This window comes from Coenobita brevimanus, chromosome 104 (genome assembly GCF_032717465.1).
Source record: "Coenobita brevimanus isolate Jiangsu-jjx chromosome 104, ASM3271746v2, whole genome shotgun sequence".
Taxonomy (NCBI): domain Eukaryota; kingdom Metazoa; phylum Arthropoda; class Malacostraca; order Decapoda; family Coenobitidae; genus Coenobita; species Coenobita brevimanus.
This window is the reverse complement of record NC_137057.1, coordinates 36,764,522-36,789,579: the sequence shown is the minus strand read 5'-3', so window position 1 is coordinate 36,789,579 and position 25,058 is coordinate 36,764,522. Positions and strand designations below refer to the sequence as shown.

The 25,058-nt window shown below is 40.2% G+C and overlaps 1 protein-coding gene across 1 annotated transcript in view; it reads right to left on the bottom strand.

Moving 5' to 3' along the window:
- Positions 1–957: 957 nt before the first annotated feature.
- The window catches only part of LOC145415945 (uncharacterized), a 159,078-nt gene continuing 134,977 nt past the window's right edge, over positions 958–25,058 (bottom strand). The window contains exons 2-5 of the mRNA XM_080285050.1: positions 9,351–9,494; positions 2,819–3,001; positions 1,653–1,753; positions 958–1,202 (exon numbers count right to left, since the gene is read on the bottom strand). Coding sequence (XP_080141176.1) covers positions 1,095–1,202; positions 1,653–1,753; positions 2,819–3,001; positions 9,351–9,471 — 513 coding nt within the window. The 5' untranslated portion in view covers positions 9,472–9,494 and the 3' untranslated portion in view covers positions 958–1,094. The remainder of the gene's footprint in view (positions 1,203–1,652; positions 1,754–2,818; positions 3,002–9,350; positions 9,495–25,058) is intronic.

Sequence of the window (25,058 nt, the reverse complement as noted above, 5' to 3'; positions counted from 1 at the left end):
AAGATACGGTAATTCTAGGTCAAGTTAGAGTGAGAGGAGTATATGTTCCCTGTCTCCCTCTCTTCTTCCCCCCCTCCTCCACCAAGAATCTCTCCCCACCACTGCGCTTCGAGTCCCCAAACCACCGAATCCCTTCTCATTTCACCTTTTTGACACTAACTCATCCTTTAATTTCCTATTCTATAATCACTATTTTAATGACTTTAGTATATCTTTACAATTATATCAATTTTCTTTTTTTCAAAGATAGCCATTATAGAGACGAAATTTACTCTTTTTGTTGCTCTCACCTCTAAAACGAACGTAAACACATTCATCACAGAAAATGGACTGAGCTCCAGAGAAAAACTGGCTTCTTTTAGGGGTAACTAGGCAAGACATTTCCATCTTCACAGCAGTCCTAGCCCTGCCTTGTGGCGCGCATATGTGTGTGCCTCCTGCCCTGGGCATTTGTGTGGCATTCTGGGCTATCCTTGCTACTCGTTGTGCAGTGTTAATAACATTAATACCGGGTAAGGTCAGTGTTATGGGTAAGGAGAAGCGTAAAGCCAAACCAAAACGGGTGCCAGACCCCCCAGTAGCACAACACAAACTGCTACTACACCCAGTGCTGCCGCCCCGGCTGTTGTACACCATCACACGCACTCTCCACCAGACACTGATGCCCCCCACACTTCAGCCCCAGCCGTTGGGGATCCTGGTGCATCCAACGAACCTACTACTGGAACAATTAAACGTATCAAGCTTGATAGTGCTTTTATAGTGGTGAATATGATGATGCTACCATTAAGGGTTATGTTGAAAAGGGAATTATATATATTTATACATTACCGTTCCTCAGAGTTCAGGTGGAAGTAAATTTATGTGATACTTTTTATTACTTAAATTACCATTATTCAGAACTGGATAACAAATATATATGGTCTGTGTATTAGTCAGGTAATAAAAAGAATGTAAGATGCTGCTTTGGATTTATTCACTTACACACTCGTGCGCGCGCACACACACACACACACACACGTACATGCACACAGAATAGAGATTGGTCCTGGTTCTGGTGCACGTGGGTTCAGGTCGGTTCAGCGGGTTCCATGTTATCCAAGACCTGCAACAAGACCTCCAAGAAGACCTCCAACACCTCCAGCAAAACCTCCAACACCTCCAAGAACTCCAGTGAGCAAGCATGTGATGAAATCTAGGAGCTGAGGGGGAGAGAGAGAGACATAGTTACAGGGGTTATTGATCTTTTTTTCAGGATAGAGAGATAAGTTATAGGGCTTATAGATCATTTTCAGGAGAGAGAGAGAGAGAGAGAGAGAGAGAGAGAGAGAGAGAGAGAGAGAGAGAGAGAGAGAGAGAGAGAGAGAGAGAGAGAGAGAGAGAGAGGTTACAGCCGTTATACATGTTATTTTCACGTTAGAGATGAGTTATGGAGATTTTGGATTTTTTTCCTTCAGTCTAGAACACCCACGATGTAACTCTTAAAGTAAAATTTCCACAAGAGTGATAATGATCCTGAAAGGAAGTTTCGAATCTTAATACATATGTTTTTACTATGAAATAAAAAGTATCAGATAATCTCTCTCTCTCTCTCTCTCTCTCTCTCTCTCTCTCTCTCTCTCAGTTTTTCTATATCTATCTGTTATACTCACAAAGTCAAGCTTGTTAAGCAGACACACGAGGACCGCCGCGAGGCTGTCAAGCCCGAAGATTTCTACCAAGATGTCCAAGATCGCCTCAGGTGATGTGCCGACTGTGGTAGAGGAAGGGGAGAGGGTCGATTAGGTCAAGTGATTAGAGATCCTACCTGATGTTTGAAGGGACGCAGGGCACAGCAGGACAGGGCACGGTAATGAAGAGGAATGTAGGGCAGGGTAATGAAGAGGAATGCAGGGCAGGGTAATGTAGAAGAAGGCAGGGCAGGGCAAGGCAGGTGAGCAGTTTGGGGGAATGTTGGAGGAGGGTGTGACTGAGAGAGAATAAATAATTCTCACTCTTATTCTTTAGGAATCAGTGTAATATCTTTGTCATCGACATCGTTATTGTCTTATCAATATCTGAATTCTACAACCGTTAATAAGAAGAGGATGAGAGTGAAGTAATTTTAAGATAGGTTTAGGTAGACAATTAAATAAGAGAACTGGGAACAGAGTGAGAGTGACTGAGGCTGCTTTCTCCTGTTTTCCGGCACCACCAACCTGGAATGAGCGACATGTAGTGAGAATAGAATAAATTCATAGTACCGCCACCAAAATAATATAAACCAGAGTAACAGAGAATCATATAGAGTAAAGTTATGGTATTTGCGCCAGAGTAAAACAAAATTGCATGAGTATAGGATATGAGAGTCGGAGTGAAACAGAATCACATAACATAAAGCTAGGGTATGAACCCAATGTAAAATAGAAACACAAAGCATTAAGTTAGGGTATTAGTGCCAGTGTAAAACTGAATCTCACAACATAGAGCTAAGGTATGTGAGCTAGAGTAGTCACATAACATAAAGCATGGGTATGAGAGCCAGATTAAAACAATCACATAACATAGTGCTGTGGTATGAGAGATTATGCTAAAACATAGCATGAAAATCAGCGTAAGTCAGAGTGACTACATCAAACTGAGCTTAAAACAGAAGAACAATATGAAAATCAGCGTAAAACAGAGTGACAATGTGAAAATCAGCTTAAACCAGTGACAGTATGAAAATCAGCTTAAAATGAGTTACATTATGAGAATCAGCGCGAGACAGAGTGCATTGTGAAAATTGGTGTAAAACGAGTGACAGTATGAAAATCAGCATAAAATAGAGTGACATTACGGTTAATGGTAGCGAGAGGGCCCAAGTTCACTGTCAGATTCAACTCTGCGACGCACTCAGTCAAAATTTCGATTATCAGGTCCAGCAGTTCTTGGGTGAGGTTTCCGCAGAGTATGTCAAGTTTTTTGAGGCAGTCTAACACGTTGAGCTGGCACACAAGCGGCAGGTCACATAGTAGTCCGACTGTAGAGAGTTGGGAGAATATGGATATTAGAGGCGGGGAGAAAAGAGGGAGGCAGGGAAGGCATTAGAAAGAGGGAGGAGGAAAGAGGGAGACAACGGAGGAAACACGAAGGACGGAGAAAAAGGGAGAGCAATTGGTAGACAGTTGAAGGTAGTGAATCTCTCCTTCACCTATTGCTTTGACTGTGGAGAGTTAAGGAGGGTGTTAGTAGAAGAGCAGGCTAAGGAGGAGGCAAAGGAAAAACGGAAAAGACTGAGATAAACGGAAAAGAACGGGGAGGCAGAGAGAGAGGAAGAAAGGCTCTTCCTCATATGCTGCTTTGGCTGTATGAATGGTTTAGACGTTAGAGCATAGGAATATAAATCTAAGTGTATTATCTGATGGAAGTTTTGGTAGATTCGACCCATCTATTACTATAAAATATTGCAAATAAAGTAACTTCTTTATAGTAAGCTTGTGACAATAGGACAATGACCCTGAGTTAGAACGTCTGCGAAACTGTCTTTCAGCAATCTCCATAAGTGGGTATTGAGTAATGGAATGAGTGAGATGGAGCATCTTTTGGAGTATGAGTGAACCTGCATGGGTTGAAGCGAGTGTGAGTGTTTGTGGGAGCTAATTAAGACTGAGGGAGTGAAAGTATATAGTAGACACGTTCTTTCAACTGATTAGGTTTAGTGCCTGTGTGAATGATATGTGTAAGTAAATCAATAAGTACAATAAATACTGCTAAATGGATGTGTGTGTGTGTGTGTGTGTGTGTGTGTGTGTGTGTGTGTTATATCTGATACCATCTGATGCCAGTGAGTGTACGAATGCCCGTGTGAATCACTATGCATGTTGTTACGGAACAGAGAAAGATAATGTACACTTTAAGTGAGAATACTAAAAATCACTACTGTCCCGTAAAATTCCAGGTTCAAAACAAAAGAGTTAGGTAAAATTACAAGTTAAAGTTTAATGCTCAAACTAACAACAAAACATTCAAGACTCATAAGGATAATGTAATGGAAAAAAACAGGTTAAATATATGGTTAACTGCATTAGCCTCTATTAACACGAAATTAGCAAGAGTAAATTTATCTATGTCAGCCCTGATAAAATGAAAATACACTGGGTAATGCTCAGTTAATGCAAGATAAATTATTACAGATACAAAATAATATTAAAACTGGCTGACAATAAGAATCTTTACATAAATCACAAAAAAACCTCACTAGGCCTACAAATCAACACCTTATGCTATACAGTACAAGAACAAAATGCAACAACACTTATACTCAAATTACACAGCTGCTAGATGGTTGGAGACTTTCTGAGCACTCAATAATAACTGTACAGGGGAGGACAGAGATGTGAACAATATGAGGAGCAGATCTAAGTGGCAATGATGCAGAGACTGAGCTCATTATATAGGGGCCAGCAGAGCTTGATACAACTTGTAAGAAGGACGCGCAAATGAAGCCATGGGGACAAAGAGGTGACAATCCCGCTCTGAACAACAGAAAGGACGACTTACTCTACTATAACGGTAGATGGGGGGGACTGAGGCAGAACACGCTCGTGATCAAACATGCAGCATACTGTGCGTTAAAATTACACAAAGGATGATGAAATCATAGGCTATGTAACACCTCCCCACAAAGAAAAAAGAAATTTACAAAGGAAATTTCTTATTACTCTAAAACAATCTGTATATGGCATTACAGAACATGCAAAAGTCTTTCCTAATGTTACAAAACATGAGATCTCCCTAGCACGTTCAGTCATAGGTACTTGCCAGTATCCCTTTAACAAATCAAACTTACTTACGTACCTAGCCTTTCCGATCTTGTCTATGCAATCTTCCACGCGAGGGAGAGGGTAAGTGTCTGTTTTGGTTATCTGATTAACACGTCTGTAGTCAATGCAAAGCCGCTGTGACCCACCTGGCTTAGGGACTAGAGTGACATGAGAACTCCACTCGCTCTGACAGGGCTCAATCATCTTGTGGTCCAACAGGTAGCCAAGCTCCTTCTGGATGAGAGGAACTTTCACTGGGTTCACACGGTAAGGAGGCAATTTAATTGGCTTTGCGTCTCCAACATCGACATCATGCATCAACACAGTGGTTCTTCCTGGAGTAGCACGGAACACTTGCGGGTATTCCTGCAGTAATGCCGAAAACTCCTGCCTTTCCTCGGGAGGTAGATGAGAAAGCTTAGTCTGGAGATCATTCATGATATCAGGATTCTTCGCCAAACTATCACTCAGGCTCATACTGCATGGGAGAGCTTCACCTGCAGACTCGGGTGGAACAGCTACAGTGCAGGCTGGATTATTTTCGTCCCGCCTGTGATATAACTTTAGCATGTTGATGTGACAAAGTTGCTTGTTCTTTCTACGATCTGGTGTGGCGATGACATAGTTGACATCACTGAGTTTCTTCTCCACGAAATAAGGACCACTAACCTTGGCTTGAAGAGGTTGCCCATGAACTGGTAGCAGAATCAAAACCTGATTTGGCTGAAAGTGGCGTAACCTGGACTTCTTATCATACCAAGTCTTCATCTTCTCCTGAGCAGCTCCTAAATTCTCTCGCGCCAGTTGTAAAGCAGTGGACAGCCGTTCTTTGAACTTCATCACATACTCCAGCAGGTTGACGTCATCTTCCTCCGACAGCCAGCATTCCTTGAGTAACTTAAGGGGTCCTCTTACTTCATGGCCAAACAGTAGTTCAAAAGGTGAGAAGCCCAGTGATTCATTTGGAGATTCTCTTGCGGCAAATACGACGAATGGAAGACCTTTATCCCAGTCTTTCTGATGTTCCAAACAGTATTTCTTGAGCATCGATTTGAGTGTTTGATGATATCTCTCCAATGCTCCTTGGGTCTGGGGATGGTAAGCTGAAGACGTGATCTGGGTGATGCCCAACTCTTTCAGAGACTGCTTGAAAACATTTGACATGAAATTACTTCCCCGGTCTGACTGTACCTCCTTGGGCAGACCAAACTTTGTGAAGAACCCTAGCATTTCCTTAACCACGTTCTTTGCTGAGATATTTCAGGATAACGAGTAGCCATATCAATCAGGGTCAACACATAAGAAAATCCTGAAGAAGTCTTAGGAAGAGGGCCCACAATATCCACCAACACACGGGTGAATGGCGCCTCAAAAGGAGGAATGGGAACTAGAGGTGCAACCTTTTCGGTCTGATTACACTTCCCCACAACTTGACAGGTGTGACAAGACTTACAATACCAGGAAACATCCCTGAAGATACCTGGCCAGTAGAAGTGTTTCAAAATGCGTGCCACAGTCTTCCTCACTCCAAGGTTTCCTGCCAAACTGGAATCATGAGCCACTCTAATGATATCCTGCCTACAAACACGAGGGATGACAACTTGATGTACAACCTCCCATTCACAGTCGGCTGATGCTGTTGGGGGTCTCCACTTCCTCATAAGTACTCCTGACTTTATATAATAACAAGTAGAAACACCAGCTGACTCTTCCTTACTGCAAGCAGAGTTAGCTAGACCTTTCAACTCAGGGTCAGCAACCTGCAACTCAACCAACTCTTGATGAGACAAATTATCAACACTACGGGGTACTGCCTCATCTGGTGAGTGGTCCAAATTAGCAAGAAAAGTGTCAGCTAGGATAATGTCATCATCATCATTATCCTCTAAATCACCAGTAACTTTAGACTTAGCCCTAGTGACAGCACATGCAGGGAACACATCAGGGACACCACAATCCTGGGTCACAGTCACCGGTTCACTAGACAACTGAGGAGCTGGACACACTTGACTTCCACCAGTATCATTTCCAAGTAAGAAAGTTACACCTGACATTGGGAGTGTCTCAACCAACCCAACCATAACGGAACCATTAACAAAACCAGACTCTAAATTCACGCTGCACAGAGGGACAGAGAAGTAATTATTCCCTACACCTTGTAAGATTACAGTTTCATCAGAGGAATTAACATTAGAGCCTAGAACACTGGTCAGCATAAGGGATTGGCAAGCACCTGTATCACGATATATTTTAACTGATTTCCTGTCATTACTGTCCAGAGGACTGACAAAACCATCAGACAGGAAATTAGCACATGAACTCTTGAGAGTGTCACCCACGTTACTGCTCAAAAGAGGAGCTCCATCATGAGAATTTAAGTTACCCCTCAAAGCAGGTTCAGTTAACTCAGTTAAAGAATTCTGGGAACTCTCAAGAGTGGACACTAGACCAATTGACTGAATATTTAAAGACTCCTTTTTGTTCACATCACGCTGTCTCCTGAAACATCTCTCCGTAGTATGACCAAGCTTACTACAATAAGTACATTTACTTTTCTGAAATCTAGAGGTGAAGCTGGTATTTACTTCCTGAGAAACATCATCCTTATTCTCTTTCCTGTTACCTGTACTCTGAGTAGAGGCAACGTACTTACTCTCAGCTTTCCCTTTTTCTTTAGAATATCTCTTGTGAGAGAGAACATATTCATCAGCTAAAACTGCAGCATCAGACAAATTATCTATTCTTTTCTCATCAAGATATAGGCTTACATCTTTATAAATGCACCTTTTGAAGTCCTCCAGCAAAATCATCTGCTTAAATTTACCAAAATCAGAATCCACATTCTTAGAATTTAACCATTGCTCTAACAGATCTTTGATTTTTGCATACTCAACATGGGATTGCTTATCTTGCTTGTAAGTTGTCCTAAATTTTACTCTATAGGCTTCAGGAACAAGCTCATAGGCCTTAAGAATCAAGCTCTTAACTACATCATAATTATCAGATTGATCCTGAGGCAAAGATGCATAAGTTACTTGAGCTTTACCGGTGAGAACAGCCAATACTTTTTGGGCCAATTAAAACCTGTAGCTACCCTCTCAAACAACTGAAAATACTTTGTTAAATCAGATTAATTAAAAGGAGGGACAAGTTTAACATTTTTAGCCACATCAAAATCATCAGAGCTAGATGATCCAGTTCCACCTTGTTTCATGCGATACTCATGGTCTGCCTGAATCCTAGCAAGTTCAATTTGTGCCTGAGCCTGTACCTGTGCCTCTTGAATACGAGCATTTGCCTCCTTAACACAAGCCTCCTTAGCCTGAGACTCAGCCTCCTTAGCACGTGCTTGAAATTCAGCTTCCTTCACACGAGCCTCCTGCAGGGCTAGCCGTAACTTAGCTAATTCAATCTGCGTTTGCTCATTTGGAGGAGTTACATTAAACAAGCTTTCATTAATCATGTCAACAATTTGATCTTTAGAATGATGAGAGCGAACAGCAATTCCCAATTGTTGAGCAACAAGCTTAAGTTCATTCTTTGTTCTGTTTTCTACATCACACACTGTTTGCACATTTGACAAAAAATCTTTGACTTCATCAAGTGTAGTAATAGTAGACATCCTGAATAAATCACAGTCACAAAATATCAAGCAATATCCTTATGATAATATCCTGAATATCCTGATATGAGGTCGCCAAATTTATGTTACGGAACAGAGAAAGATAATGTACACTTTAAGTGAGAATACTAAAAATCACTACTGTCCCGTAAAGTTCCAGGTTCAAAACAAAAGAGTTAGGTAAAATTACAAGTTAAAGTTTAATGCTCAAACTAACAACAAAACATTCAGGACTCATAAGGATAATGTAATGGAAAAAAACAGATTAAATATATGGTTAACTGCAATAGCCTCTATTAACACGAAATTAGCAAGAGTAAATTTATCTAAGTCAGCCCTGATAAAATGAAAATACACTGGGTAATGCTCAGTTAATGCAAGATAAATTATTACAGATACAAAATAATATTAAAACTGGCTGACAATAAGAATCTTTACATAAATCACAAAAAAAAACTCACTAGGCCTACAAATCAACACCTTATGCTATACAGTACAAGAACAAAATGCAACAACACTTATACTCAAATTACACAGCTGCTAGATGGTTCGAGACTTTCTGAGCATTCAATAATAACTGTACAGGGGAGGACAGAGACGTGAACAAAATGAGGAGCAGATCTAAGTGGCAATGATGCAGAGACTGAGCTCATTATATAGGGGCCAGCAGAGCTTGATACAACTTGTAAGAAGAACGCGCAAATGAAGCCATGGGGACAAAGAGGTGACAATCCTGCTCTGAACAACAGAAAGGACGACTTACTCTACTATAACGGTAGAAGGGGGGGACTGAGGCAGAACACACTCGTGATCAAACATGCAGCATACTGTGCGTTAAAATTACACAAAGGATGATGAAATCATAGGCTATGTAACAATGTTCAAAGGCGAACCATCGAATGAGAGTGACATTCAGACACGGCAACCAAAACACAGCCACTTACCAAGCAAATTAAGAACAGAGCCAAGTAAGTCGCTGGACCCGCTGCAGGGCAGAAAACTCCCTGCCAGAGTTCCTCCGGTCAGAAGACCCATGAAGACGAGGCTGAGAAGGGCCATCCGCATGGTGGTGGTGGTGGTGGTGGTGCCTGTAGGGGATAGTGAGAGAGTGAGTGTGAGAGTGGGGACCGTAGGTGAAGGGAGGGAGCGTGGAGAGTGAGTTGGAAAGTAATGAAAGCAAATAAGGAGAGGGAGAGTGAAGGATGTGTTAGGAGTGAGATGGGAAGTGGTAAGTGGAGGGGAGAGTGGGCGATGAATGGGGAGTATATGTGTGGGATTGGGGAAGGAATATATAGGGAGGGAAATTGGGGGATGAGTGAGGAATGTCTCTGAAAGTCGGGAAGGAATGTAAAGGGTGGGAGAATGGGGCGTGAGTGGGGAATGAGTATGGCAGCGGTAAGGCAGGTAAAGGGTGTGAGAGTGAGGGATGAATGGGGAGTGAATGACGAAGTGGTAAGGCAGGTATGAGAAGGGAGCGTGAGAGATGTGTGGGGAGTAAATGTCGGAGTGGAGATGGAAAATGAGGGAAGGGTGAGCGAGGAGTGGAGAATCAGTAGAGTTACCAGCTTATATTCCTTTTAACCGTAATTTGTCCCAGATTTACGAGTTTTTGCAGCTTATTTCACGCACCTGAGTTGTAGGATATGACAAAGCTTCGTCGTTACATCCTTTCTTTGACTATCTTCATATTCTAGTGTTAACCTGTTACTGCAAATCAGCATTCACGATGGAAAGATGACAATTTTAGGCCAAGTCAGAGAAAAATAATGCCAAGAGAACTAAGGATCAAACAACTCCCGATATATATTTTTAAATTCTTAAAAGATACTCAGCGATAAAAAAAAAAAAGTTATAGAAGAAATGAAATCTGCTTAGCTTTAGCCCATCAGGTGAATTTTTCTGTATATTACCAAGAGGGAATAAGGTAATAAAATTATGGCTCTCGTGAGGTTAGTCTGCTCAGACGTGCCTGAGACCTGTGGTAGTATTGTGCTAGTGTGCTTTAGTGATCTGTGATAGTGGCTGTATTAGTGTGTTGTAGTGATCAGCGATAGTGCTGTGCTAGTGATCCGTGAGAGTGTGTGTTGTGGTGACCGTAGTGACCCGTGATAGTGTGTGCTACCTTGTGTGAATTTGTGAGTAATGGCTTCCTTGGCAGAGAGCTGTGTCGCCACTGCAGATACTGAAAAAGACTACCTTGAATTAAAGGAGCAACTTCTCGAACTGAAGCGGGAGGTACAAATTCTCAGGCAGGAGAAGTCACAGATGAGGGAATTGTTGGAGGAGATGTTGGAGGAGAAAGAGAAAAAGGCCGAAGGTTGGACACTAGTTAACAAGGGTGCAACGAAGTTCACTCTTAAAAAGCAAACGGAAGTTAAGACAACTAATGCATTCGCCGCACTACGGGACGAATGTGAAGGGATGGCAGAGAGGGAAGTAGAGGAGAAGGACGGTGAGAGAACTTCCAGTACAGGTAAGTATAAACAGAACAAGAAAGGTAAGAAAAATGTTGTTGTTGTTGGAGACTCCCAGGTGAGATATCTGAACAGGGCCATGTATACTCCACTCGCTAAACATGTGTGTCTTCCAGGGGCCAGGGTGGCTAATGTGGTAGATAAAATTTCAAATATCGTAAAAGAAAGTGGTGACAAACCCACTGTGTGCCTCAGTGTAGGAGGCAATGATATTAGTAGCCGTAAGAGTGAGGTACTGTGGAAAAGGTACAAGTTGATGTTAGAAAAGGTTAGGGAGAGGGGAGGAACCCCTGTAGTGCTTGGTGTTTTACCAAGGTGGCGGGTTGGAAGGGAATGGTTGAGCAGGGCAATAGGGTTTAATTGCCGCCTTGAAAGGTATTGCAAAGATAATGCAATACCTTTCATAGACAGCTGGGACCGGTTTTATGGACGGAGTGCCTTGTATAGTTGGGATGGGACTCATCTTAGTAGGCAGGGAGTTACTGTTTTAGCTGGAATGATAGATAGGGAGTTGGAGGGATTTTTTCGAGATTGAGAAGTAGGTGTACAGGAAGATGCAGCAACTACACTCAGAAATCATTATTATCATGTTTGGATAGATGCATTGATACTTGCAAAATTAAGAACAAAAGTTCAACCAATAGTGTAGATACATCCACTCAGGCACCTCAAATTGAGCAGGCGATGATAGATGATAGAACAAGCGATGATAGAAGGGCGATAAGCGATAGTACAAAAAATTGTTATATTAGTAAAGTAAAGAGTTTCCCAGTTAGTAATAAAATAAATAACAGCAAATGCCAAGGTAAAGGCATAACTACTAGAAATAATCTGAAAGTGTACTACACAAACAGCCGGAGTTTACGTAATAAAATGGATGAACTGAGGGCTTTAATTTGTACAGAGAAAATAGACATTGCCGTTATTAGTGAAACTTGGATGAATACAGACACTCGAGAATTTTTAGCAGAATATCAGATAAAAGGTTATAAAATTTTTGTGTCAAACCGTCAGGGGAAGAAAGAGGGGAGGGGTAGCTATTTATGTAAAGGATTCATTAAACTGTTACAATAAAGCAGACATTAAAGTAAATAGGGACACAGAAAGTGTCTGGGTTGAAATTAGTAACAATAGGGAGAAATTAGTCTTAGGGGCAATTTACAGATCTCCTAAATTAAGTAGAGCTGATAGTAAATACCTTTGGGAGGAAATTAGGAAAGCATCACAGTCCAGCTTAGTAATAATTGTAGGGGACCTTAATCTGCCAAGGATAGATTGGAGAAATCAGACAGGAGATGCAGTCAGAGGAATTTCTAGAGGTAGTACAGGATAATTTCCTTTATCAGTATATCAGGGAGCTCACCAAAGGTAATAATATACTAGATTTGGTTTTAGCTAATAAAGAAAATATCATTAGCGATATAGAGGTTGGTGGACGACTTGGTAATAGCGATCATGAAGAAATTAAGTTCAAATTTATTTGGGATGTCTGTTCCACTGAAAATACCTCCACTGTTCCTAATTTTCGTCTAGGAGATTTCGATGGCTTAAGAGCTTATTTTCGAACGGTATTCCACAGGGAGATTAGCTATTTGAGGGAATGCCAGGTCAGTGGGGATCCCCAGGTCATAGGTCATGCGCAGGAAACAAGTGGGGATGTCCGTCAGGTGTCTGTGAGGGGGGAGGGGGTAGATAGGAATGTAGTCCAGGTGACGGAAATTAACGCAGCTCCAGTACCAAACAGACGTTCGACCAGTGAGAAGTATAACGAGTTAATAAATATAATACACGGAGGCCAAGATAGATATATTCCTTCAAAACCGTTTAGAACTAACAATTCAGAACCAAGATGGTTAAACAACAGATTAAAATCTCTCATAGGCCAAAGGAAAGGAATATATAGAAAAATAAAACGTGGAGAGGAACACTTACGTAACCGATACACGATTTTAAATAGAGAAGTAAAGAGGGAGATAAGAAAAGCAAAGAGAAGTTATGAAATTAAGGTTGCAAGTGAATCAAAAGAAAACCCCAAGGGTTTTTATCAAATGTACCGAACGAAAAATAAAGATAGGATAGGACCACTCAGAACAGAATCAGGTGACATTACCAGTGAAGATAAAGAAATGTGCTCCATCCTAAATAATTATTTCATATCAGTATTCACCAAGGAAAATCTAAGCCTGGACCCTCAAGCAGCAAATATTTACCATGAGAATACGGAAAATATTCTTAGTAAAATAACCATTAGCAAGGAGGACGTATTGAAAGAAATTAATAAGTTAAAACCTAAAAAATTGCCAGGTCCGGACGATATATATGCAAAAATTATAAAAGAAAGCAAAGAAGAATTATGTCAGCCACATTTAACGATATTTAATGACTCTTTAAGTTTAGGAGAAATTCCAGAGGCGTGGAAAACCGCAAACGTAGTGCCCATCTTTAAAAAGGGTCATAAATCAACTGCGTCGAATTATCGTCCGATAAGTCTAACGTCAATAGTAGGAAAAATGTTAGAGTCAATTTTGGCAAATAAGATTAGAGAACACTTAGAAAGATTTAATCTTATAAACGAAAGTCAGCACGGATTCAGGCAAGGACGATCCTGCCTCACAAATTTGTTGTCATTCTACTCGGAGGTCTATGAGGCAGTAGATAGCGATAAAGTTTACGATGTTATTTATCTGGACTTTAGTAAAGCTTTTGATAGAGTCCCACACGAAAGGTTAGTTAGAAAGGTTCGAGCACACGGTATAGACGGCGATATCTTAAAATGGATAGAATCCTGGCTGAAAGGACGAAAGCAGAGAGTATTAATAAATGGAACTAAGTCGGACTGGGGATTAGTAACTAGCGGTGTACCACAGGGTTCAGTACTCGGTCCCTTATTATTTATCATATATATAAATGATCTAGACTTAGGAGTCAATAGCAGCATCAGCAAATTTGCCGACGATACAAAAATACGGCGTATCATTAACTCAACTGACGATTGCCATAACTTACAAAAAGACCTCGATACATTGTCCAAATGGTCTAAAACTTGGCAAATGGAATTTAACGTTCAAAAATGTAAAGTACTTGACGCAGGCAAGACGATTGGAGATACTAAATACAGCTTATATAACAAAGAAATTAGCAAATCGGAATGCGAGAGAGATCTAGGAGTTATGATTGGTAACGACCTTAAACCAAGGCAACTGTGTATTAATGCGAGTAATAAATCATATAGGGTCCTAGGATTTATTTCGAGAAGCGTGAGCAATAGATCATCTAAAGTAATACTGAAACTTTATCTAGCATTAGTAAGGCCACATTTAGACTACGCAGTAAAATTTTGGTTTCCTTACTATAGAATGGATATTAATTCGTTAGAAAATGTACAGAGAAGAATGACTAAAATGATACATGACGTCCGGTACCTGTCACATGAAGACAGACTGAAGATACTAAGTCTGCATTCGCTAGAGAGGCGTAGAGTAAGGGGAGACTTAATTGAGGTTTTTAAGTGGATGAATGGTATAAATAAGGGAGATATTAGCAAGGTACTTAAAGTGAGCATACAGGATAGAACTAGAAATAATGGTTTCAAACTAGAAAAATTCCGTTTCAGAAAGGAAATCGGTAGAAATTGGTTTGTTAATAGGGTAGTAGACGAATGGAATAAGCTATCTAGTAAAGTAGTTGCTGCCTCTTCCATTGAGAGTTTCAAGCATAGGCTAGATAAACATATGAAAAATAAGGGGTGGATATAGAATAAAGAAAATCTTATAACCAATACTAATTCAAAAAAATTTTCTTTTCAGGTTACACTATGATAATCTCTATTCTCCTTTCACACTTTCCTGTAAAATGTCCACGCCAGTTTTTCTATACGGCGTGGTGTTCTTTCTGACTTTTTCCTACCGGCTTCGGCTGGAGGGTTTGGAGGCGGGGGAGAGCCTTCTTCTTTGCTATCCTTATCTCATTCTAGTAGTTCAGTTACTCTTCTAGGAGCTGCCTAGCATGGGCCAACCGGCCTACTGCAGTTATCCTCTCTTCTTATGTTCTTATGTTCTTCAGTGAGTGATTATCAAAGTGTCATTGAGATTTTATGCCGCAGATCTACTCAGTACATAAGAACATAAGAACATAAGAAGAGAGGATAACTGCAGTAGGCCGGTTGGCCCATGCTAGGCAGCTCCTAGAAGAGTAACTGAACTACTAGAATGAGATAAGGATAGCAAAGAAGAAGGCTCTCCCCAGTCCTCCAAACCCTCCAGCCGAAACCGGCAGGAAAAAGGCAGAAAGAACACCACGCCGTATAGAAAAACTGGCGTGGACATTTTACAGGAAAGTGTGAAAGGAGGATAGAGACTATCATAGTGTAACCTGAAAAAAAAAAAAAATTGAATTAGTATTGGTTATAAGATTTTCTTTATTCTATATCCACCCCTTATTTGTCATATGTTTATCTAGCCTATGCTTGAAACTCTCAATGGAAGAGGCAGCAACTACTTTACTAGGTAGCTTATTCCATTCGTCTACTACTCTATTACCAAACCAATTTCTACCGATTTCCTTTCTGAAACGGAATTTTTCTTGTTTGAAACCATTATTTCTAGTTCTATCCTGTATGCTCACGTTAAGTACCTTGCTAATATCTCCCTTATTTATACCATTCATCCACTTAAACACCTCAATTAAGTCTCCCCTTACTCTACGCCTCTCTAGCGAATGCAGACTTAGTCTTTTCAGTCTGTCTTCATATGACAGGTTCCGGACGTCATGTATCATTTTAGTCATTCTTCTCTGTACATTTTCTAACGAATTAATACCCATTCTATAGTAAGGACACCAAAATTGTACTGCGTAGTCTAAATGTGGAGTTACTAATGCTAGATAAAGTTTCAGTATTACTTTAGATGATCTATTGCTCACGCTGCTCGAAATAAATCCTAGGACCCTATTTGCTTTATTTCTCGCATTAATGCACTGTTGCCTAGGTTTAAGGTCGTTACTAATCATAACTGCTAGATCTTTCTCGCATTCCGATTTGCTAATTTCTTTGTTATCTAAGCTGTATTTAGTAAGTCCAATGGTCTTGCCTACGTTAAGTACTTTACATTTTTCAACGTTAAATTCCATTTGCCAAGTTTTAGACCATTTGGACAATGTATTGAGGTCTTTTTGTAAGTAATGGCAATCGTCAGTCGAGTTAATGATACGCCCTATTTTTGTATCGTCGGTAAATTTGCTGATTCTGCTATTGACTCCTAAGTCTAGATCATTTATATATATGATAAATAATAAGGGACCGAGTACTGAACCCTGTGGTACACCGCTAGTTACTAATCCCCAGTCCGACTTAGTTCCATTTATTAATACTCTCTGCTTTCGTCCTTTCAGCCAGGATTCTATCCATTTTAAGATATCGCCGTCTATACCGTGTGCTCGAACCTTTCTAACTAACCTTTCGTGTGGGACTCTATCAAAAGCTTTACTAAAGTCCAGATAAATAACATCGTAAACTTTATCGCTATCTACTGCCTCATATACCTCCGAGTAGAATGACAACAAATTTGTGAGGCAGGATCGTCCTTGCCTGAATCCGTGCTGACTTTCGTTTATAAGATTACATCTTTCTAAGTGTTCTCTAATCCTATTTGCCAAAATTGACTCTAACATTTTTCCTACTATTGACGTTAGACTTATCGGACGATAATTCGACGCAGCTGATTTATCACCCTTTTTAAAGATGGGCACTACGTTTGCGGTTTTCCACGCCTCTGGAACTTCTCCTGATCTTAAAGAGTCATTAAATAACGTTAAAAGTGGCTGACATAATTCTTCTTTGGTTTCTTTTATAATTTTTGTATATATATCGTCCGGACCTGGCGATTTTTGAGGTTTTAACTTATTAATTTCTTTCAATACGTCCTCTTTACTAATGGTTATTTTACTAAGAATATTTTCTGTATTCTCATGGTAAATATTTGCTGATTGAGGGACCAGGCTTAGATTTTCCTTGGTGAATACTGATATGAAATAATTATTTAGGATGGAGCACATTTCTTTATCTTCGCTGGTAATGTCACCTGATTCTGTTCTGAGTGGTCCTATCCTATCTTTATTTTTCGTTCGGTACATTTGATAAAAACCCTTGGGGTTTACTTTTGATTCACTTGCAACCTTGATTTCATAACTTCTCTTTGCTTTTCTTATCTCCCTCTTTACTTCTCTATTTAAAATTGTGTACCGGTTACGTAAGTGTTCCTCTCCACGTTTTATTTTTCTATATATTCCTTTCCTTTGGCCTATGAGAGATTTTAATCTGTTGTTTAACCATCTTGGTTCTGAATTGTTAGTTCTAAACGGTTTTGAAGGAATATATCTATCTTGGCCTCCGTGTATTATATTTATTAACTCGTTATACTTCTCACTGGTCGAACGTCTGTTTGGTACTGGAGCTGCGTTAATTTCCGTCACCTGGACTACATTCCTATCTACCACCTCCCCCCTCACAGACACCTGACGGACATCCCCACGTGCTTCCTGCGCATGACCTATGACCTGGGGATCCCCACTGACCTGACATTCCCTCAAATAGCTAATCTCCCTGTGAAATACCGTTCGAAAATAAGCTCTTAAGCCATCGAAATCTCCTAGACGAAAATTAGGAACGGTGGAGGTATTTTCAGTGGAACAGACATCCCAATTAAATTTGAACTTAATTTCTTCATGATCGCTATTACCAAGTCGTCCACCAACCTCTACATCGCTAATGATATTTTCTTTATTAGCTAAAACCAAATCTAGTATATTATTACCTCTGGTGGGCTCCCTGATATACTGAAAAAGGAAATTATCCCGTACTACCTCTAGAAATTCCTCTGACTCTGCATCTCCTGTCTGATTTCTCCAATCTATCCTTGGCAGATTAAGGTCCCCTACAATTATTACTAAGCTGGACTGTGATGCTTTCCTAATTTCCTCCCAGAGGTATTTACTATCAGCTCTACTTAATTTTGGAGATCTGTAAATTGCTCCTAAGACTAATTTCTCCCTATTGTTACTAATTTCAACCCAGACACTTTCTGTGTCCCTATTTACTTTAATGTCTGCTTTATTGTAACAGTTTAATGAATCCTTTACATAAATAGCTACCCCTCCCCCCTTTCTTCCCTCACGGTTTGACACAAAAATATTATAGCCTTTTATCTGATATTCTGCTAAAATTTCTCGAGTGTCTGTATTCATCCAAGTTTCACTAATAACGGCAATGTCTATTTTCTCTGTACAAATTAAAGCCCTCAGTTCATCCATTTTATTACGTAAACTCTGGCTGTTTGTGTAGTACACTTTCAGATTATTACGAGTAGTTATGCCTTTACCTTGGCATTTACTGTTATTTATTTTATTACTAACTGGGAAACTCTTTACTTTACTAATATAACAATTTTTTGTACTATCGCTTATCGCCCTTCTATCATCGCTTGTTCTATCATCTATCATCGCCTGCTCAATTTGAGATGCCTGAGTGGATGTATCTACACTATTGGCTGAACTTTTGTTCTTAATTTTGCAAGTATCGATGCATCTATCCAAACATGGTAATAATGATTTCTGACTGTAGTTGCTGCATCTTCCTGTACACCTACTTCTCAATCTCGAAAAAATCCCTCCAACTCCCTATCTATCATTCCAGCTAAAACAGTAACTCCTTGCCTGCTAAGATGAGTCCCATCCCAACTATACAAGGCACTTCGTCCATAAAACCGGTCCCAGCTGTCTATGAAAGGTATTGCATTATCTTTGCAATACCTTTCAAGGCGGCAATTAAACCCTATTGCCCTGCTCAACCATTCCCTTCCAACCCGCCACCTTGGTAAAACACCAAGCACTACAGGGGTTCCTCCCCTCTCCCTAACCTTTTCTAACATCAACTTGTACCTTTTCCACAGTACCTCACTCTTACGGCTACTAATATCATTGCCTCCTACACTGAGGCACACAGTGGGTTTGTCACCACTTTCCTTTACGATATTTGAAATTTTATCTACCACATTAGCCACCCTGGCCCCTGGAAGACACACATGTTTAGCGAGTGGAGTATACATGGCCCTGTTCAGATATCTCACCTGGGAGTCTCCAACAACAACAACATTTTTCTTACCTTTCTTGTTCTGTTTATACTTACCTGTACTGGAAGTTCTCTCACCGTCCTTCTCCTCTACTTCCCTCTCTGCCTTCCCTTCACATTCGTCCCGTAGTGCGTCGAAGGCATTAGTTGTCTTAATTTCCGTTTGCTTTTTAAGAGTGAACTTCGTTGCACCCTTGTTAACTAGTGTCCAACCTTCGGCCTTTTTCTCTTTCTCCTCCAACATCTCCTCCAACAATTCCCTCATCTGTGCCTTCTCCTGCCTGAGAATTTGTACATCCCGCTTCAGTTCGAGAAGTTCCTCCTTTAATTCAAGGTAGTCCTTTTCAGTACCTGCAGTGGGGACACAGCTCTCTGCCGAGGAAGCCATTACGCACTAGTTCACACAAGGTAGCACACTCTATCACGGGTCACTACGGGTCACCACAACACACACTCTCACGGATCACTAGCACAGCACTATCGCTGATCACTACAACACACTAACACAACCACTATCACGGATCACTAAAGCACACTAGCACAACACTACCACAGGTCTCAAGCAGGTCTGAGCTGACTGACCTCACGAGAGCGACTGGACTGACTGGAGAGCGACTGGACTGACTGAGAGCGACTGCTCAAGGATGTGAAAGCTGTCGGTTTTGTCTATGTTAATCAGTGATTTTAGCCAGTTCTGTTGCAGAGTTTTTCGCATAACTAAAGAAAATCAGATGGTTTTACCGCGTACGTAATAAAAAAAGACTTAGTACTAGTGAAAGGATAACCAGTGTTAATAGAGATTTTTACAGTCTTTCACCACGAGAAGTGCCCAGAGGTGAAGAAATCTTAAGAGGTGGCTCGTATAAAATGGGTTGTATCAGAATTAACTTTACGAATGAGGTTACCTGATTCTTTGCTGTAGAAGAGAAGGTGAGTGGAGTGAAGTGGAGAGGTGTGGATTACGTCTTTTATAGGGAGATGAAACCGAGGAGAATGTAAGGCGAGGTGGACGGGGGAATGTGCAGAAGTAAGGGTGAGGTAGTGGGGAGAGAATGGGGGACGGTGGAGGGAAGAAGGAAGGAGAGAGGAGGAAAGAGGGGACGGAGAAGGGAGGGAGCGAGTTAATGGGGTGTGGTGAGAAAGAGAGAGGAGGAGGGAGGGAAAGGGGGAGCAGAGCATGCAAGGACCTTCATAGGGGAGGGGAGATAATTAGGGAGAGTGAGAAGAGGCGGGATGGAGGAAAGGAGAAAAGATGGTAGTAGAGAGGAGGGGAAGGTGCGTAGTGGAAGAAGAGAGAGAGAGATGGGGGGGGATACGTCTTTGCCAGATGATGTACTCTTAACAGTTAAGATTTACATTGTTCCCAGACTGTTTTATGTCAATAAGAAAAAGCCTTGGAGAACTGAATTTAAACACACACACACACACACACACACACACACACACACACACACACACACACACACACACACACACACACACACACACACACACACACACACTCATGGTTAGGGAAAGAATACGGTAGAATATAATAGTCTATGGATGATTTTTTTTTCTCTGTTTTCTTTTAAGTGTCCTCAGGACCAATTTACATACCTTAGGGGAGACATGGATTAGGTTTTGCATTCATTAACTTCTTTATTGCCAGATTTCTCAGCAGAAGTAGAAAAATAGTCTTATTAGGAAAATGTAATAAAATACTTTGTCAGACCAATTCCAACCATCATTTCTTTCATCATAATACTGTATTTTCATCATTTATTGTTCCTCTGTAAGTGTGATACGAGTGTGGGTTTTCAGTATGTATTTAGGTAGGATGTAAACTTAATCAAAATACTATAATTAAACGGATGACAGGTTTTAGTACACAGGTGACAGGTGGTTTCAGTACACACGTCATTTGTGGTTTCTCTCATAGGCCAAAGGAAAGGAATATATAGAAAAATAAAACGTGGAGAGGAACACTTACGTAACCGGTACACAATTTTAAATAGAGAAGTAAAGAGGGAGATAAGAAAAGCAAAGAGAAGTTATGAAATTAAGGTTGCTAGTGAATCAAAAGAAAACCCCAAGGGTTTTTATCAAATGTACCGAACGAAAAATAAAGACAGGATAGGACCACTCAGAACAGAATCAGGTGACATTACCAGTGAAGATAACGAAATGTGCTCCATCCTAAATAATTATTTCATATCAGTATTCACCAAGGAAAATCTAAGCTTGGTCCCTCAAGCAGCAAATATTTACCATGAGAATATGGAAAATATTCTTAGTAAAATAACTATTAGTAAGGAGGACGTATTGAAAGAAATTAATAAGTTAAAACCTCAAAAATCGCCAGGTCCGGACGATATATATGCAAAAATTATAAAGGAAACCAAAGAAGAATTATGTCAGCCACTTTTAACGTTATTTAATGACTCTTTAAGTTCAGGAGAAATTCCAGAGGCGTGGAAAACAGCAAACGTAGTGCCCATCTTTAAAAAGGGTGATAAATCAGCTGCGTCGAATTATCGTCCGATAAGTCTAACATCAATAGTAGGAATAATGTTAGAGTCAATTTTGGCAAATAAGATTAGAGAACACTTAGAAAGATTTAATCGTATAAACGAAAGTCAGCACGGATTCAGGCAAGGACGATCCTGCCTCACAAATTTGTTGTCATTCTACTCGGAGGTCTATGAGGCAGTAGATAGCGATAAAGCTTACGATGTTATTTATCTGGACTTTAGTAAAGCTTTTGATAGAGTCCCACACGAAAGGTTAGTTAGAAAGGTTCGAGCACACGGTATAGACGGTGATATCTTAAAATGGATAGAATCCTGGCTGAAAGGACGAAAACAGAGAGTATTAATAAATGGAACTAAGTCGGACTGGGGATTAGTAACTAGCGGTGTACCACAGGGTTCAGTACTCGGTCCCTTATTATTTATCATATATATAAATGATCTAGACATAGGAGTCAATAGCAGCATCAGCAAATTTGCCGACGATACAAAAATTGGGTGTATCATTAACTCGACTGACGATTGCCATAACTTACAAAAAGACCTCGATACATTGTCCAAATGGTCTAAAACTTGGCAAATGGAATTTAACGTTGAAAAATGTAAAGTACTTAACGTAGGCAAGACCATTGGAGATACTAAATACAGCTTAAATAACAAAGAAATTAGCAAATCGGAATGCGAGAGAGATCTAGGAGTTATGATTAGTAACGACCTTAAACCAAGGCAACAGTGTATTAATGCAAGAAATAAAGCAAATAGGGTCCTAGGATTTATTTCGAGAAGCGTGAGCAATAGATCATCTAAAGTAATACTGAAACTTTATCTAGCATTAGTAAGGCCACATTTAGACTACGCAGTACAATTTTGGTGTCCTTACTATAGAATGGATATCAATTCGTTAGAAAATGTACAGAGAAGAATGACTAAAATGATACATGACGTCCGGAACCTGTCATATGAAGACAGACTGAAAAGACTAAGTCTGCATTCGCTAGAGAGGCGTAGAGTAAGGGGAGACTTAATTGAGGTGTTTAAGTGGATGAATGGTATAAATAAGGGAGATATTAGCCAGGTACTTAAAGTGAGCATACAGGATAGAACTAGAAATAATGGTTTCAAACTAGAAAAATTCCGTTTCAGAAAGGAAATCGGTAGAAATTGGTTTGGTAATAGAGTAGTAGACGAATGGAATAAGCTACCTAGTAAAGTAGTTGCTGCCTCTTCCATTAAGAGTTTCAAGCATAGGCTAGATAAGCATATGACAAATAAGGGGTGGATATAGAATAAAGAAAATCTTATAACCAATACTAATTCAAAAAAATTTTCTTTTCAGGTTACACTATGATAGTCTCTAATCTCCTTTCACACTTTCCTGTAAAATGTCCACGCCAGTTTTTCTATACGGCGTGGTGTTCTTTCTGACTTTTTCCTGCCGGCTTCGGCTGGAGGGTTTGGAGGGCGGGGGAGAGCCTTCTTCTTTGTTATCCTTATCCCATTCTAGTAGTTCAGTTACTCTTCTAGGAGCTGCCTAGCATGGGCCAACCGGCCTACTGCAGTTATCCTCTCTTCTTATGTTCTTATGTTGCTGATCGTGTGTTTTTTTTTTTTTTTAAACAATATTTCTGAAAGAATTGTTTACTTCATAATTATGTGTCAAAGTTTTGTCTTCATTCCGTACTGATTAAATTACTGGCCATGTATGACTATGAGGAGTTACTGGAGAATATGTTCATAGGTTCATTGTTACCTACGCCTAGGAGGTTAAGTTTTTCCCCGCGCTGGTTTGTTTATTTGTCTTTATGTATGTTTCCCTTTTTGTTTATAGGATTAATAAAAGGCATGAATAGATTTTAAGGAAATTTTGTTTAAGGGTGGGCCATGCACCGTGGAAGAATTGATTAAATTTTCGGCTCCTTTTGGATGCAGAGTATCTCGCACAGTATTTCCAAAAGTTGTCAATGAATTTCAGTGAAATTTTGTGGAATGTTGGGACATCGACCAGGAAAGAATTGGTTAAATTTTTGATCGAATCCGGATCCGGATCCCTTTTAGTTGCAATGGCATTGTCGGAGGTATGCGCTCTGTCAGTGCCTTCCAGTTTCAAAATGTTAAGAGGGAAGGTTTTAAGGATGGTGTTCTGATACTTGCTGAACAGGAGATACTTGGTGAAGGAACAGAACCCTGAGGAGCACCACACCTGAGTGCTTTAGAAGATTTGTGACACTGCTAGTGTTGTCCTCGTTATTATAATTACCTCTACCAACGTGGTTATGTTTTTACAGATGTAGGCTTGTTTGTCTGTTTGTCTCTTTGTCGGTCTGTTAGCTTCTTAACACAAAAAGTTATGAACGGATTTTGATATAATTGTGTTGATGGTTGAGCCATGGGTCATGGAAGAAATGATAAAATTTTGGGGCTGATCCGGATCCTGAGTATCCCGCACAATATCTGAAAAAATTATCTGTGAATTTAAATGTAATTTTGTTGGAAGGTGGGCCATGGAGCAAGAATGAATTGATTAAATTTGTGGGAGCAGCCGGATCCGGGTCAGCATCCTGTATCCTGGGATACGGATCCGGATCCTTTGTAATGGCAGTGGCATTGGCGGAGGTATGTGCTCTCTCAGTACTTTCTTCTTGTTATGGCGTTGGTGATGATGATTGCTTGCAATATTATTTATTATAATTGGGTGTCTGCCCTTTGCTCTTTTCCTTTCTTCGTCTTCTGTTTTTCTTTCCTTCATTCTTTCCTCTTCCTTCTGCCTACAGGTGACTTTACACTCCCTCTTCTGTCTTTCTTACCTTCATTCTTTCCGCTTCCTTCTTCCTACAGGTGACTTTACACTCCATCTTTTCTCTTTCTTACCTTCATTCTTTCCTCTTCCTTCTGCCTATGGGTGACTCTAAACTGAGAAACAAGGCAAATGGTTTCCTGTGCACCAGGAAACCATTTACTCCGCTGGGTGGTAACCATACAACTAATTTATGGGGTCGGGTTGTTTAGTGGGCAATTACGGCTCTCCAACCGGATTGAGCCTGTGCAGGTTTATATCCAAGGAGTGGTTGGGGCTTTTTACTCACGTTATGCAACTCAGGATCAGTCAGGCTGGTCAGTCATTTCAAGTGTCAGGGGCAACTTGCCGAGCTCCCTGTTTATACTGTACGCTTCTCATATGGCAACATAGGAGTCGATGTTAGATGGATAGATTAATATAATAATAATAATAATAATAATAATTGGTAGTAGTAGTAGTAGAAGTAGTAGTAGTAGTATTTATTATGATGATGATCATGATAATGATGAATATTATTGTTGTTGTTATTATTATTATTTTCATTATTATTATTATTATTATTAATTATTGTTACCTCGGAAAAGGAGGTTATGTTTTTCCCTTCAATGGTTTTTCTGATAATAGGATTACTCAAAAAGTTATTAACTGATTTTGATGTAATTTTGTGTAAGGGTGGCCCATAAGCCCAGGTAGAAAATAGTAAATTTTTTGCCGGATCCGGATCCGGATCCGAAGTATCCCACACAATT